General features: G+C 35.7%; 1 protein-coding gene across 3 annotated transcripts; it reads left to right on the top strand.

Annotated features, from left to right (window-relative positions):
* Positions 1 to 1,132: 1,132 nt before the first annotated feature.
* On the top strand, positions 1,133 to 15,094 carry zgc:91944 (uncharacterized protein LOC436941 homolog). Of its 3 annotated transcripts, XM_052585182.1 has the most exons (11): positions 1,133 to 1,356; positions 1,849 to 1,960; positions 7,145 to 7,556; positions 8,388 to 8,473; positions 9,600 to 9,710; positions 10,535 to 10,660; positions 11,596 to 11,746; positions 12,263 to 12,345; positions 12,498 to 12,593; positions 13,580 to 13,701; positions 13,787 to 15,094. In XM_052585182.1, exons 2-11 carry the CDS (start codon positions 1,882 to 1,884, stop codon positions 13,928 to 13,930), a joined length of 1,410 nt encoding a protein of 469 aa, XP_052441142.1. In that variant the 5' UTR covers positions 1,133 to 1,356; positions 1,849 to 1,881; the 3' UTR covers positions 13,931 to 15,094. The 3 variants fall into 3 exon arrangements, with proteins under 3 accessions (XP_052441142.1, XP_052441143.1, XP_052441144.1); XM_052585183.1 differs by lacking the exon at positions 1,849 to 1,960; XM_052585184.1 differs by lacking the exon at positions 10,535 to 10,660.
* Positions 15,095 to 16,331: the final 1,237 nt, after the last annotated feature.

The following is a 16,331-nucleotide window of genomic DNA, read 5'->3' as shown; positions in this document are numbered from 1 at the left end:
ATCATCTGTTTACGTCTGTACGAGCTGGCACACTCATATCAGCCTTTCGTAATGAGATACAGCATCTCACAGAGGGGCAGCCGCAGCAGGATGTGCACCAGGCTGGTGATCATCATGAATACTGTTAAGATGGGTTTCTCTGTAGGCCATGTCTCCTGAGGACAGACAGGACTTCTCATTCAGACACTGATTACTAAAGGTGACCTGACCCTCCAGAAAAGTATCTCATTTTTTGAGGACCAAGAACTCTGTTGTGGATTATTGTGAATAAAAGTTCTGTTTAAACATTTTTAATCATTGGTCAGAAATGATCAAACTCTGGCATTTTTTATAACTTGATTATTACGACTGTGTAAATGCATTGTCATTTTTATTAGATGGGATTAAATGTTTCAGAATAAAACAAAACAATACCAACATAACATCATTTGTTATAACATTTGTTAATTGTTTAGCCACTTATTATAACATGATTATTACTATAATAAAACTACAGAAATCTATTGCTTTGTACTTGTGTGTCTTAGTTCTGTATTTTTTATAAGGCAGGACTGATCTGTCTTAGAGTGAAGCAAAACTGATAGAAAAAAACAACATTAGTTAATGAAGGAAAATGTATGTAAAATTTCATTTTAGAAGAATACCATTTATGTGAGTGTATTATTTTATCCAATACAATTAAGACTAAATTGTACATTACGTAGTAAAATATATAGTAAGGAATATTTTATTGTTTAGTCTATGCCATGATTAATGATTTTGGTTTTTCAGACCTCAGACTGAAACCAATTGCAATAATAAAATGATATAGTATTAATATAACAACGATTTATCTGTGGTCAGCAGTTTAAACATCATATTCTCAGTGCAAGTGACTCATTGCTGATGCATTGTAAACAGTCCTATTGCTATTGTATGAAAAAAAAGAAGGAAAACATAAATCCGTACAGAATAGCAGTCCCTGCAAAATCAGACAAACGTAAACAGACTTGACAAAAAGTAAATACACATTTCATATTTCATAACTACTCTCAACAATTTCCTCAGAAGGACTTTCAAAATCTTTTTACATGTCATTAAAGATAGTTAACGAATTGAAGTGTTTCTGGCATCCACTTCCTGCATCCACATGGGACTGTCGCTGCGGGTGAGAGGTCGATTGTTGACTTCCATATATCCAGTAATATTATGCTGCGGCATCCCAGGACAATGTGACCCTCCTCGGATCACCTTCATTAGCTAGTTGGAGCGTCTCGGAGTGCAAGTGAGCGCACGGGAGGGCCGGGATATAACCCAGGGTGTGCACCGACCACACCATCTCCAACTCCGGCAGCAGTTTGACGGTAGCGCGGGGAGGTAAGGCGGATAACTGCGTGTAGGGCATATAGCTTTTCATGCTAGCGGCAATACAGTTACTCTAGCGCTCTGTGCATCAAAGCTGTGCTACTATGAAGGCATCTCACACCCGCAGTCATAACAAGCGACATAGCGAGACGCGAATCAGTTTCACAAACTAGAGCAGTGAGTTTTTTATTGTACTGCATGACTTTCCGCGTTGTCTGCCAAAAGTAAAAGCCGCCCCCAAGTCACTGGGTTCAGCTGCAAGTGTGAAAACAAAGGCGAAGATAAAGCATTCTTGCATGCAGTTTCACAGCAGCGCGTGCCCGCTGGGGCTAGCCAGCTAGCGCGAGCCTGACACAAAATAAAGAAAGTCATGATTACAGACGTGCGTTAGCTTCTATTTGAGGTGGTTATTAAAGCAGACCGTAGTTGTTTGTATCGTTACTCTAGCATGACTAACTGACACGTGCTTACTGGCTGTTAGTAGTTATTGTGATGTTTTGACAGCCCCCCTTGTCCCCTGCGGGTGACTCCTCGACCATGCGACAGTGGTGCCTTCCTGCTGTGGCTCCACGCGCAGAACCGCTCCCAACGGGCCGATTATCACCTCAAATCTCAGGTAGGACAACAAATATGGTGTGCAGACATTTTATATGAAGTTACTGTATACTACTAGATTTGCATTCCCTGAAGGAATGGCTGTGTTTGCAAAGTAATAAAATAATTCGTTTCTGATGTAAAGGGATAGAAAATAAAAATGAAATGAGATTGATTATATGAAATTTAAGAAAACAAATGGTCGTGTTCAGCATCCAATAACAGTAATAATACTATTAAAAACTGGTATTATTTGCTCTCCCTCATGTTGTGCCAAACCTGTATGACTTCATTTATTCTGTGGAACATAAAAGGTGAATTTTTGAAGAACGCCCTGCTCACTTTTTCCTTATAAAAGAGTGAGCCTCAAAGGTACCGAGGCTGTCAGGCTTCAAAATGTGGGGGGAAAATACCATAAAAGTATTATCAAAATGGTCTATATGATATTTGTAATATATTCCAAGTCCTATGGAACAGCTTTGTAGCTGTTCCTCAGAGCTCCTCAGAGGACATAAATTATATGTATTTTTTCTTTTTTGTTTTGTCATGATAACGATTTGTCTCGTGATCTCAACATAAGTTATTTTCTTGTCATCACGATTTAATTATTTTGTGATCTCAACATAACTAAAGTTTTTTTTTATCACAACTTATTACCTCATGATCACTACATAACAAAAGTTGTTTTCTCGTCATCATCACGACTTATTTATTTCTTAATCACGACATAACGAAAATTATTTTCTCGTCATCATGACTTAATTATCTCTTGATCACGACATAACGAAAATTATTTTCTCGTCATCATGACTTAATTATCTCTTGATCACGACATAACAAAAATTATTTTCTCGTCATCATGACTTAATTATCTAGTGATCACGACATAACAAAAGTTGTTTTCTTGGCACCATGACCTAATTATCTCATGATCGCTACATAACAAAAGTTGTTTTATCTTCATCATGACTTAATTATCTCGTGATCGCTACAAAACAAAAGTTGTTTTCTCGTCATCACGACTTAACTATCTCGTGATCACGACATAACAAAAGTTGTTTTCTCGTCATCACAACTTAATTATTTCTTGATCACAACTTAACAAAAGTTGTTTTCTCGTCATCATCACGACTTAATTATCTCTTAATCACGACATAACAAAAATTATTTTCTCGTCATCATGACTTAATTATCTCTTGATCACGACATAACGAAAATTATTTTCTCGTCATCATGACTTAATTATCTCTTGATCACGACATAACAAAAAATATTTTCTCGTCATCATGACTTAATTATCTAGTGATCACGACATAACAAAAGTTGTTTTCTCGGCACCATGACCTAATTATCTCATGATCGCTACATAACAAAAGTTGTTTTATCGTCATCATGACTTAATTATCTCGTGATCGCTACAAAACAAAAGTTGTTTTCTCGTCATCACTACTTAATTATCTCGTGATCACAACATAACAAAAGTTGTTTTCTTGGCACCATGACCTAATTATCTCGTGATCGCTACATAACAAAAGTTATTTTCTCGTCATCACGACTTAATTATCTCGTGATCACGACATAACAAAAGTTATTTTCTCGTCATCTCGACTTAATTATTGTGATCACAACATAACAAAAGTTGTTTTCTCGTCATCATGACTTAATTATCTCGTGATCACGACATAACAAAAGTTGTTCTCTTAGTTAAACAACTGCGCCAACAGGTGGCAGTAAAGAGCTGAATATAACCGATGGGGTGTTGTATACTGTATATCCACTTTACTGTACACGTATAGAGAATAAGACCTTCTTCATGATCACTATAATTTGTGCAGTATTGTTCATAACTGACATTTAATTCATAAAGCAACACCGCAAACACAGGCGGAGCACCTTCAGAAGTATTCAGATAAGTTTTACATTTTTTTTTCCTAGAGCTGTTTGGATTCAACTCACTTTATTTTTCTTTTCTTTTAAATAAAATTACATATAATTAGTACATTTTGTAGTTATGATATTGATATTCTGTGACTGATATCATGTAGTTTGAAAAGTTTATGTGTGTGTGTGGTTGCAACAAAGAAATACAAAAGATTACAACACTGTAGAACATCGCTTAATTAAATTAGCATATGGTCTACTCTACACTTTACATAAAACACATTTCTTATCAATATACATTTAATGATTAACAATAAAGATTAAAAATAAGGAAATATCAACATTACAAATATGTTGTTGAAGTGCATCCTAGATAAACACAACATACCTGCTTTTTAACTAACAATTATGTAGGCCTACTTCAAAGATGCACAAATAAAGATATAGGTGCAAACAGAATACAGTGACATCAACTACGTTTGTAATAAGCAGTTCGTTTATCACACGGAATGCTATGCAGTGGCGAAACTGTGATGAGTCTCGCATCTAACAACTTAATGATAGACAAAATAATCATATTCAAGCGTTTAACATTTATGAATTAATTAAATGACAGTAATGAACAATACTGCACAAATTACAGTGATCACAAAGAAGGTCCTTATTCGTATAGCGTTATATTCAGCTCTATACTGCCACCTGTTGGTGCAGTTATGTAACTTAGAGAACAACTTTTGTAATGTTGATATCACGAGAAAATTAAGCCGTGATAACAAGAAAACAACTTTCGTTATATCAAGATGAGAAAATTAAGTCTTGATAACGAGAAAACAACTTTTGTTATTTTGAGATCTTGAAAAACTTAATGATAACGAGAATCTATACAAATATACAACTTTTGTTATGTCGAGATCACGAGATAATGAAGTCGTTAATTATCATTAAAAGTTAAATGAATTAAAAAGTCGTAAAAAATTAATAATCCATGGCCTCTAAGGACTTCTGTAGCTTTGTTTAATCAAGTTCAATTCACACATTAATTTGTATATTGTTTCAAAGCCTGAGGAATGGACAGAATGTTTTTTTATTACATATTTTTCTCTCTTTTTTTCCCGTACACAGCCCCACCTCTGTTCATAGTATTCTGTTTTTTTTTTTTAACTAATGGGATGAGTTGGTGTGGAACTATCTGTTTTACTGTTCAATAGATTGCAACAGTACCTACACACTTTTTTAGCAGCTTTTGTTTTCGAAAGTATCTATTTTTTATTTTTTTATTTTTCTCATAGGGTTTAAAAAAAAAGAATTTATTTTTGTACCAGCTATGAATGAGGTGAATCACATTGTAAACTTTTGAATCAAATTTTGAAGGCACATGAATGTTTACTTTAATGGGAGAAATAACTAAAGTCTCATATATATATAGTAGTAGTGGACCGTTATTGGCGTTAACGTGCTGTGTTAACGTGGGACTCTTATCAGGCGATAAAAAAAATATCGCAATTAATCTATTCTCAAAGTTGGGCTGGGAGCTGGGTCTATACTAAGCAAGCTATGATGACTTTCTCCTTAATATTTTCTAAAACCGACGGCTGAGACCAGCCTAAAAAGATGCTCAGGACAGTTGACGGGCCACTGCTGCGCATCGTCATGAAAGCTTATCTTTTTCACATGTTTTTAAGCCTTACCGCTTGTCGATTTAAACATTAAAGCATCCAAACACAAGACGCGGAAAAGCTGAACAGAGTAGCTGGTTACTCCCATGCTTTGTTCAGTGCACACGAGAGAGAGCCGCGTATCACGGACAGCGACACTGAACTGAGCTCTCTTCTGCGAAGTTCCCCTCGAAGTCCCTCCTGCACCTGAACGAACAAATACAAATCGCAGTTTGAACAAACAAAAAGATGTGAAAGAGCCCAATTCAGTACTCGCGGTGTTCTGGTGTTCAGGGCTCACGCAGAGAAAGGCGTCTCAAAACGCTTGAACATTAAATTTGCTCATTTTTGGTCTTGTGCCGACAAATACATACAAAATAGGTCAAAATATCCACCGTGGAAATTATGTTCATAAAAAAACTGTCAGTTATTTCTTAAGTGAAAGTAAACAGTGGAAGAAAAAAACGGGATGTGTATTATATTGGATGCGTTCATCGTCTCTTAAAGTGACCGCGCCTAATTTAGCGACTGGCTGCTGTAATGTTAATCCAAGAAAATGAAAGAAAATCACTCACTGCTCTGGACTACTTTGTAGTTTTAATAGTCAAACCAAAAATTATTCAGACACCAGATATAATTTTTTATATATATAGCAAAACTATAATAATGTGAGAAATGTTGAAGGTGTCTGAATAAATGTAGGTTTGATTGTATATTTCATTTTTACATTGAAGACTATCCAGTGCTATTTTACATTTAATTATTTGGTTTCCGTACCTTGACACCTACAAACTTGAAAAAAACTTAAACATTTTGTAAATAGCACAAATAAATAAAAATAAGCGAACATACAAATTAAACAATTTCAAACAGGGCCCACTGGTAAAACCTACACCGGGTCCCCGCTGACTCCAGCTACGTCCCTGCTCACGCCTGTTTCACACATACTCCGTCTGCAGTGCGTCTGCAGTCCGTGTGCGTTACGTGGTGTAGCACAGACTGTGCTTTCACACAGGACGCGTTTGCAGTCCACTACTCAGTACGTAAACGATCGCTGTACTGCTGCAGACGCAACGCTCCTGGAACGCAACTGGAATCCGTTAACATGGGTGCGTAAAAAAATATGCAACGCATATGCACTGCAGATGGAGTATGTGTGAAACAGGCGTGTGGAATTAGTTTACAACTTTTTCAAGCACTTTGTGATGCATTTTGGAAACAGGAGATGAGCCCCTTTTCTAATGCACCACCTAGCTTGATAAACCCCTTCTTAAAGACTTACTGTTTGTCAATTTTATTTGGGTAGCATACATATTCTGAATGCCTTCAGCAGCATTCGAATGAGCCATTTTAATCTAGATTAATCTATATTAATCTATATTAATTTCAAGATCACAGTGAGATTAATCTAGATTTAAAAAATTAATCTATGCCCACCATTTATATATATATATATATACATTAGTTACAATTTTTGTTAAAAATAAATAGATTTTTATTTTTTACTTCCATAGAATGGAATCATTCTACAGTCTGCTATTTTGGCCGTTCTTTGTGGTGACACTAGTGATGCAGAAATGACACGCTTCTCATATAAAGAAGTGAAGGTTAATATAATTATCAACACAACATATAATCTGCTTTATTTTTTCCCCTGTCTTGTCCCATAGATGTCAGGATGGAGTGCTGTGATGTGGAGCCACGCTATACCATTGAACAGATTGACCTGCTCCAGCGTTTAAGGCTGTCAGGGATGACGAAACCTCAGATCATTCAAGCCCTTGAGTCTTTAGAGAGGCTCGATCCAGACCATCGGACCCCATGCTGCAACAATCACTCGGCCCCACCCAGCGCCCCTACCTCTGCAGCCCCTGCTGCTCCCTCGTCCTCCTCCTCTTCCTCCTCCTCTCTTACTTCAGCCACCACACAAACCCCTGTTATGGATGCTGCATTATCACCTAGCCACAGCTATGATGCCTCGCCACCACCAATGTACCCACCCAGTGGAGTTCAGAGGTCGTTTAGTTACGACTTGGCAGAAGAGGACTGGGATCTGGAGGAGAAGGTGGAGGAATACATGAGGTATCTTTTATGAGCTGCTTCTGTGGGCTTCTCTTCTCAGGTCTACTGAGAGATAGAGATTAATATAACAGCTGATAATGACAGTGAATGTCCCTGAGCAACAGTGTAATTTTCAGAGAACAAGAGCCCTTTCTGAATCAGGTCAGGTGGACATTTGGTTCAAATGGATACTTTTTGTAGCTTGTTCTGTTCATTCTTTGGCTTTGGAGAATGGCACATGAAACAGTGTTTTCCGCATTTAAGGCAAGACACACAGGTGAATAGGGGAATAATTAACAAAAATATATCACCAATACTTCTCCAGCAGATTGATTACAATAAGAATTGCAAACCTTTTTGTAATATAAATTTTATGAAATGTTATGCTCGTCTACACAAAATAAGCATTACCTAATAAATATGCACTCATTTCCTGAACAGAAATCTGAACATTCTGGGAAAAAAATCACTATATTTTAGGATTAAAAGCTAGATGTGAAAATCTTGGATGTAATTCATGAATAGTTGAAAGGTTGGTCTCTTTTAAAAGAATACAATCAGCAGATTATTGAAATGAAAGCATTTAAATTAATAAAAGTGTAAAAAGTTTAATGTAAAAACAAATATTTTCTAGAATTCTTTGGAATCTAAAATTGCTGTAAAATTAAAGTTATCTCTAACTAATTAATGTTCCGTATTTGAAGTTTACATCACAAAAATGTAGGTTCCTGTGAGATTTTTTGAAGGTGCTACATCAAAACTCCACTGAATTTTTTTATGCATATTTTTGTCACAAACTTATAAATTTCTTTCATGGTATTATACAAATTATTGTCTTTGTTTGGACTGTAGGAGGGACAGCAACCTTGTAAAAGAAGAGATAAAGGCTTTTCTCAATAACAGAAGGATCTCGCAGGCGATTGTGGGACAAGTGACAGGTACTCTGAATGCTTTCTTTCTTGCAGTAATAAAAGTGTAGCTGACAGAGATAGTTTTCTTATCATGCAAACCATTGGAAACTGGGGTACTTAAAGTGTTAATTATTTCCTTTGCTGAACAGGTGAAATATATTATACATATTTTTATTTTCCTACATGTCAAGGCTGCCCCAAATTTTTACTGATCAAGACTGTCAAACGGAGAAAATCTAGGTCAACCACAACGTAGATAACCCAAACATTGTCATGAAGGAACAAACTACAAGCATGTGAAACTAGTGCATGTGTGACAAGTGCACTGAGAAATTCAGACAGATATCAAAAATGTCTGCACAGCAAAATCACTGGAAACAAACTGTGATTACAAGTTTAGTTTACATTTCCTTGCACTTACTTCATTTATTATACAGATTATTTTTTATACAGTGAAATTTCAGTGCTGAGTCTCATTAAATACACAGAATACAGATTGGGTAAAGATGTGCTTGTAATATCAAATTCAGTGTATTTCAGGAACATTCACTTTTCTAAACCTAATTGTGTGAGTCAAAAAAGTAAGATGCTTGTGCTGATATTTGAGTTTCGTTGTGAGTCAATATTACATTGATCACATGCTGAAATATTATTTAACAATTTTATTTAAACAATATTTTAGAAATGGTTCGACTTTGAATATCATTGTAAAATCATACCAAATTAACAAAGCAAGCAATCAATCTTATTTTAGTATTACTTATACTATTAGTATTGTGAATTATTAGATTATATTTTCTATTATTTACAGTATTTTAGTTATTTTACGTGCTTTGGTATTGCAAATAACTATTTAGTTTTTCTTTATTTTCTAGTTAGTAGTAATTTTAGTGCTAAAACTTAATTGTTTCAATTGTTTCAAGGGCAACATTTCAAATTTAGTTTAGTTTTCAAGTTTTTCATCTAACGCTTCTATTTTATTTAATTTCAAAAATGTATTTAAATTAACAAAAATGTTTTTACTAGTTTCAGTTACGAATAATAACCCTGGCATGGCATTTCCAGAATATTTGGTTTTATATTGATGTGTTCTACTTGTCCTGCCATTTCTTTCACTTGTTATTTTCGTTGTTATGACTGTGATACTCTGCAGGTATCAGCCAGAGCTACATCTCTCAGTGGCTTCTGCAGCAGGGGCTGGAGATGAGCGACTCCAAACGCAGGGCGTTCTATCGCTGGTACCTGCTGGAGCGCAACAGCCCAGGTGAGTTGTTGTTCAAGGCAGGGAAATGATTTGCCAAAAATGAGGCAGTGGCCTGAATTTTGGGCATGGGGCTGGCTTAAACAGGAATGGTTTTATGTTTAGTTTTGATTAATTTTATTTATTTATTTTTATGCTCTTCATTTGCTATTCTGCCTTATCTTTCCTATATAGTTTGCATGGTCCTTGAGGGCTTTACATTAAAGAAATTGGGACTGTGTATTGGAAGGACATGCTTTGTTGCCGCACTGAATTGAAATTCAGTCAACTGGTGTCATTTCCCATCAATTATGCGCTTAGGTTAATGCTGTTCTTGGCACATTCAAGAGGTGTAGGTTGTGTGAGACTGAAATGAGCCTTAAACCCTTTTAGGCTGTAACACCGCCAACACCCGCATCATCTTGCATTTATAATATAAAGAACGTGTTGATGCGTAAAGGAGCTAATTAAGTAATGTGAAGCCCTCCAGGACCACCCCAGCTCTTCATCTCCCAGGTTAGACCTTCTTCTGTAGCTCTCAGTCCTGATCCTGGGTTTGTCAAATGCTGGTTTTCATGTCCTCTCTGCACTGAGGTGCAATTAACACCTGACCCTACTAACAGAGCACTGAGCATGACGCTTTTACATTCTCTACAGCGCTAGAGAATCGAGCATGGCTCCAAGAACCTAATCACTCTGAATGTCTATTAACCCTGTTATCTACAATGAAGTTTTTCATTGAGCACTATGTAAATATTTGTTAACGGACATCACCATTAACAGCAAGTTTTTGTCCCTCGAAGGGACTCTAGTTAACACAGTTTTCTGATTGCCTAAATGGGTTTAAGGAATCAGATGGAGTGAAAGCCAGCATGCTCAGGTCCCCAGGAGCAGGACTGACACTCCCTTGAATAGGCAGAGAGAACTGCTGATGCACCTCCTCCCCTGGTACTCTGCTCACCAGTCCCAGTCAGGTAATGTCCATGCAGCAGGGAAACACAGCTTCAGTTCAGTACATCTGGTTTGGGAAGTGAATATTTGTTCTCTATGAGTCTTAAGCCACCTTTTCACAATCTTCAAAAATAATAGACCAGAAGTCATTCATTTCCAGTGGAGAGTAGTACGGCACCTGCGTGGAGTTGTGATCGTATGCATAAGTGAAATTTCAGATCTGATTTCAGTTTCGGATGACTTGAAATATTTGAACTTTTACAGCTAGACAATATGCAATTATAATAAGATATTCAAAACTAAATAAATAATAATAATTGTGAGATTAGAATTAACAATATTCTTGCACTAGTATATTATTCTTTAAATACTATTTTTGTAAAACTGGCAGTTATAAAAAAAAAAAAAATCTGAAATACTAATTACAAAATTAATTCAGTTGATTAGCTCTAGAAAACCCATTAGGCTTTTCATTCAAGCGTATAGTGCTCATTTGTTTAGGGTGGAAATCATAGACCCTTTTTACAACAGGTGTAAATACACGTCCGTATCAACCAGTTACGACTGCCACTAAGTGGCGAAATGCGACAACCGTCTGGAACTAGTGGAAAGGTGGTTTTAGAATCTTAGATTCCTTCCAAAATTACACTCTCATGGTGTTCTAAACCTGTATGACTTTCTCTCTGGCATTAAACACAAATGAAATGAAAGTGGATGGGGACCAGGGACCGTTTTATGGAAGAGAGCAGCAGACGATCTGCTTTGAGTATCTCCTTTTGTGTTTCATGGAAGACAGTCATGCTGTTTTGAAACAACAACAAAATGCTATTTTTGGTGAATTATCCATTTATTTGTGTTTAACTACTGTACATGTGTGGTGAATTCATGTTTGCTTGTCTTTTGGTTTGTATGCGTTTTAAGTTCTATATTCTGTAATTTTGGATAATGTTCATAACAGGTGCCACGTTGTCCATGCGTTCACTGGTTAAAGAGGAGCCTGACTGGAGGTTGGCTGGAAGCCCTGCAGACAGGGCAGCAGTTGGGCCTTTTAGACTGCGCAGAGGTAGTCGCTTCACCTGGAGAAAGGAGTGCCAGTCAATCATGGAAAGGTAAATCACAGAGCATTACTGTATTTGGCACTATTCAGACAGTAATTGTTTCTCAGGGTTACATCTGTAAAATAAACATTTGCATGAGATAAAACGCTCTAAAATGCAAACATGCTGCAGTTAAACACAAGTCTCGTTCGTCTAAGTTATCCGTTTCTGTACATATAGGAAATTATTTATGAGCGATAAGCACATAATACAATGGAATTCACTCCAATATGTGTATTTATAACATATTACCATTTTTTATTTTAAACAATATCCATCCAGTGGTTAATTCACCATAGGAATTCTGAATTTTAATGGCACAGACTTCATATTTTTGTAGGGAGGTATGGTGACAGAGTACTCATAAATTTTGAATATTTTCTTCATTCACAAGCATTTTTACACAAAGTCATTATGTCATAAACATTAAGTGTTACACAGTGTTCTAAGGCCTTTCCTGTTTCCTGTTGGTTGAACAATGATCATGATATCCTAAGTCATGTTCTGAGTCGCTCTGTTTGTTCTCAGTTTCTTCATTGAGAATCAGTATCCTGATGAGGCCAAAAGAGAGGAAATTGCCAATGCTTGTAATGCTGTCATTCAAAAACCTGGTAAGTGATTGCAATCAGTATCTGAACTGCCTCAGACCCAGACTAGTTGTAGCATTGCCATCTTTGTTGTAAATGTTCCCCTGCCTTGCTGAATGTATAATTGCTTTTATGTATTGTTTTATGATTCATTTCTTATATAAATGTTGTTTCAGGATGCAAACTTTCAGAATTTGAACGAGTCACTGCACTCAAAGTGTACAACTGGTTTGCCAATCGGAGGAAGGAGATGAAGAGACGTGCCAACATTGGTGAGACGGCAAGAATGATGGTCTGACAGGTTGTCACTCATTTTAAGTGTGACACGAATATCTAGGAAGGAAGCCTGAAGTTTTATTTTTTTTTTCTCTAGCACTATATCTGCAAAAAAGTTTTATTTTAAGAACAAAATCAAGAACTTTCTATCTGTGGGCCCCCATCCAGTAATGAACCCTGGCTACTAAAAATAATTATTTTTACACTTCTATTCAAAGGTTTGGTGTCTGTAAGATTTTAAAAATTATTTTGGGTCTCTTGTGCCCACCAAGGCTGCATGTATTTGCTCAAAAATAAAGTAAGAACAGAAATACTGTGGACTATTATTACAATTTAAAACAACTGGTTTCTATTTGAATACATTTTAAAATGTTAAATATTCCTGTAATGGCAAAGCTGATTTTTCAGCATCATTACTTCAGTCTTCAGTGTCACATGATCCTTCAGAAATCTCTTCTTAAATGCTAACTTGCTGCTCAAGAAATATTTCTTATTATTAACAGTGTTAAAAACAGCTGCTTAATGTTTATGTAAACTGTGATAAAAAATTTAAGGTTCTTTTAATTAATAGAAAGTTAAGAACAGCATGTATTTGTAATATACATTTTATAATTCTATTATTAATTTAATATTAATTATTTTTATTTTTTATTATTATTTAAGTTGCTTAGGATAAAAGCGTCACTTCGGATCAATTTAATAAATTATTGCTGAATAAAAGCATTCATTTATTTAAAAAAGTCTTATGACCCCAAAGTTTTGAACAGTGTATTATCATATTTATCATTATATTAGTGTATAATCATGTGACTTGTCTACAGGTAATTAGATGTTATTTTGGGGAAGCATTAATCAGTTTGACATTTTTTTATTAATTTTTTTTGGCCCTTTGACATTAGCCTCTGCAGTGTGACTACTACATATGAACTTTTGAACTGTCATTATTAACATCGCTAATACACTTTCTGTCTCCTTTGCTCAGAGGCTGCCATACTGGAAAGCCACGGGATCGAGGTTCCCAGCCCCAGCTGCCACTCCAACAGCGAAGAGGTCGAGACTCAGGAGTTTGGAGATCAAGTCCTGAGTCAGCGGTTCTCTGAGCAGGTTAGAGGTTGTTGTTGTTAATGCACTACTTGGACTGCTTTTGTGATCAGGATTGTTCACTTGAACATGATGTGTTTGTGTCCAGGAGGAGCTCTCTCAGAGAAAAGACATTGAGCCAGAAGGTGCCATGCTACCTCCTGTGGAAGTGGTGTCTCCTCCAAGCCCATCCTCTCAACTCATGGAAAGGAAATTGAATGAATCGAAAAGGGAGGCTACTGATGACGATTAACCAATGAGCCGAGTCGTGTTTTTGTTCCAAAGTGGCTTGACATGGTTGTTGTCAGCCAAGCCTGACACTCTAAATTCTCTGGTGCCTCTAGTGGTAGGGAGGCCACTCTTATGTATCTACAGTAATCACGCTTGTAGTAACGGCAATATTTACTCTATACAGTATATCGTGCATTCCAAGACAGTCTTAACGCTTCCCGCTAGAGGGAAAGATGCGTAAGGTGCAAACTAGTAACTTTCTAATTCTGCTAAAGCTGTTTGCTTTCATTTCTCAGTGTTCTCATATATAACCGCTCTACCTGTTATTATCTCAAGCGAGCAGTCCAGAGAAACCTGCAGGACAGGTGTTTAATTTGACAGAACGGGCGCACTGAACCCAGTTTAGAGTCGGTGTGAATTTTAAGAGCTTATCAGACTCTTAATTGTCATATGCAATAGACAAAGAATGAGATTGGATAGATACACCCCTAATAGATGTGCCAACTCAGGTAGAACTAAACTTGGCAATTAAATGAGTTTTCACCATCATAGAAATCAGTGGTTCTCACAATAATTGGGTAGAAATGTGACCTGTCTCAAGCATACAGGATTGTGTGCATATTGTTTTTCACTTTTATTTTCAGATGTGATCTGGAAATAATATTCAGATTATCATGGCTCTTTTTTTGTATACACAACGATCGTAAGCTCTTTGTATCCAGCTACTTAAGCTATACTGACCCTGACTAGTGTGAGGGGTATAAATGCTTCGAAAGTTTCCCCCCTAAAGTATTATTTGCTATAAGCATCATTTACTTACCTCTTTAATAAGGTAATGCAGTATGTAAAACTACAAGTATAATATTAGCATTTAATGCAACAAGCTGCTTTTCAGTGGATTGATATCCACGGTTTGTTTTTCTGTTTTAACGAAAGCCAAAGCTAGGCTAAGTTGTAAAAGAATGCTTTTTACATGAACAGTGTCAAATAGATTTGACGATTGCTTAAGGCACATCATAACATCTCCTGAGAAACGCCTTGAGCGTGCAAAGGCTATAAGCTGCACAGTCTGATTATTCTGGCCTATCAGCTCTGTACACAAACAGGATTCAATGCTGCACGCTGTCAAGGCCTCCTACTCTGTGCTTTTTCCTAATCCTATAAAGCAATAAAATGAATAAACAAATTGAGTTTGAATTTATGTTTGGAAAGGATTTGAAGATTTTTGCATGCTAATTTTACCCTTTAGTTAAAACGGGTAACATTAATGAGCCCATGTCTGGGGTTGGTAAGATATATATATAAATATGATTTAAAAGAGTTGTCTAATACTCACCAAGGCTGCACTGATTTAATTAAAAATACAGTAAAAACTGTAATATTGTGAAATGACAAATATATTTTTATATATATGTTATACATATATAATATATATATATATATATATGTTTTATATATATATATATGTTATATACATATATAATATATATATATATATATATATATATATATATATATATATATATATATATATATATATATATATATATATATAAAATATATATATATATATATATATAAATATATATATATATATATATATATATATATATATATATATATATATATATACACACACACATGCATTTGCTCTCATTGGATGAATGACAAGGTTGAATATTTAATGCTATTGAAATCTTTTTTTTTTTCATAGAAATAAAGTACACCATGAGTACATTAACATTTCAAAGGAGTAACATCAGGCTTCCCAGTCAATCAAAAATATTATAGCTTACATCAGTGGTTTTCAACCTGTGGGCCAATGGTATTGCAGGTGGGCCGCCAATTACTATTAAAATAAATAATTATATTGTTAATGTATGTAAAAAATGTCATAACATAATAACATCATTTCATATATATAATTAAATAACAAAAAATAAATATTGATCTGTAACTATGCTTCCACTACTCAAGCTCGCGGATTGGTTTATGAATAAACCATTAATTCAACTTAGATATTTTTGCTGTATATGCTACAGAACAACAAATTCAAACATGCATAAATGACTGTTGTGTTCCCTTCTGACTGCTTGCGCCGCTGACTCTACCCGCTGCCGAGCTCTGCCTGGATCTGATTTTCCTGTTTTGCTGAGCGGTGCCAGCGGGAGTTATTTTGTGTTCATTGCCAGTTAATTCAAAACAATTTAGCTTCTGAGTACTAAGTTATTAACCCAACAATAGCAAGGTCAATTAATTTTTTGTAGTGGGCTGCGCAAACATGTGTCTTTGGTTGTGTGGGCCACGAATTGAAAAAGGTTGGGAACCATTGGCTTACATTGTTTTATGCATTGTAATGAAGCCCCTTTTGAAAGGCAGTGCTAGCATGCAAGGATTTTATTCTTGTTTAAGATCTTTAGCTA

Source organism: Carassius gibelio, chromosome B19, assembly GCF_023724105.1.
Source record: "Carassius gibelio isolate Cgi1373 ecotype wild population from Czech Republic chromosome B19, carGib1.2-hapl.c, whole genome shotgun sequence".
NCBI classification, from domain to species: Eukaryota; Metazoa; Chordata; class Actinopteri; order Cypriniformes; family Cyprinidae; genus Carassius; species Carassius gibelio.
The sequence above is the reverse complement of the archived record's forward strand: the minus strand, read 5'-3'. Positions and strand labels throughout refer to the sequence as shown.

Bases quoted from the DNA above. Each gene is read 5' to 3' on its own strand.
- zgc:91944 (XM_052585182.1), top strand. From the start codon at position 1,882: ATGCGACAGTGGTGCCTTCCTGCTGTGGCTCCACGCGCAGAACCGCTC. The intron at 1,961-7,144 runs GTAGGACAACAA...CTTGTCCCATAG, and splicing joins ATTATCACCTCAAATCTCAG to ATGTCAGGATGGAGTGCTGT. The intron at 7,557-8,387 runs GTATCTTTTATG...TTTGGACTGTAG, and splicing joins AAGGTGGAGGAATACATGAG to GAGGGACAGCAACCTTGTAA.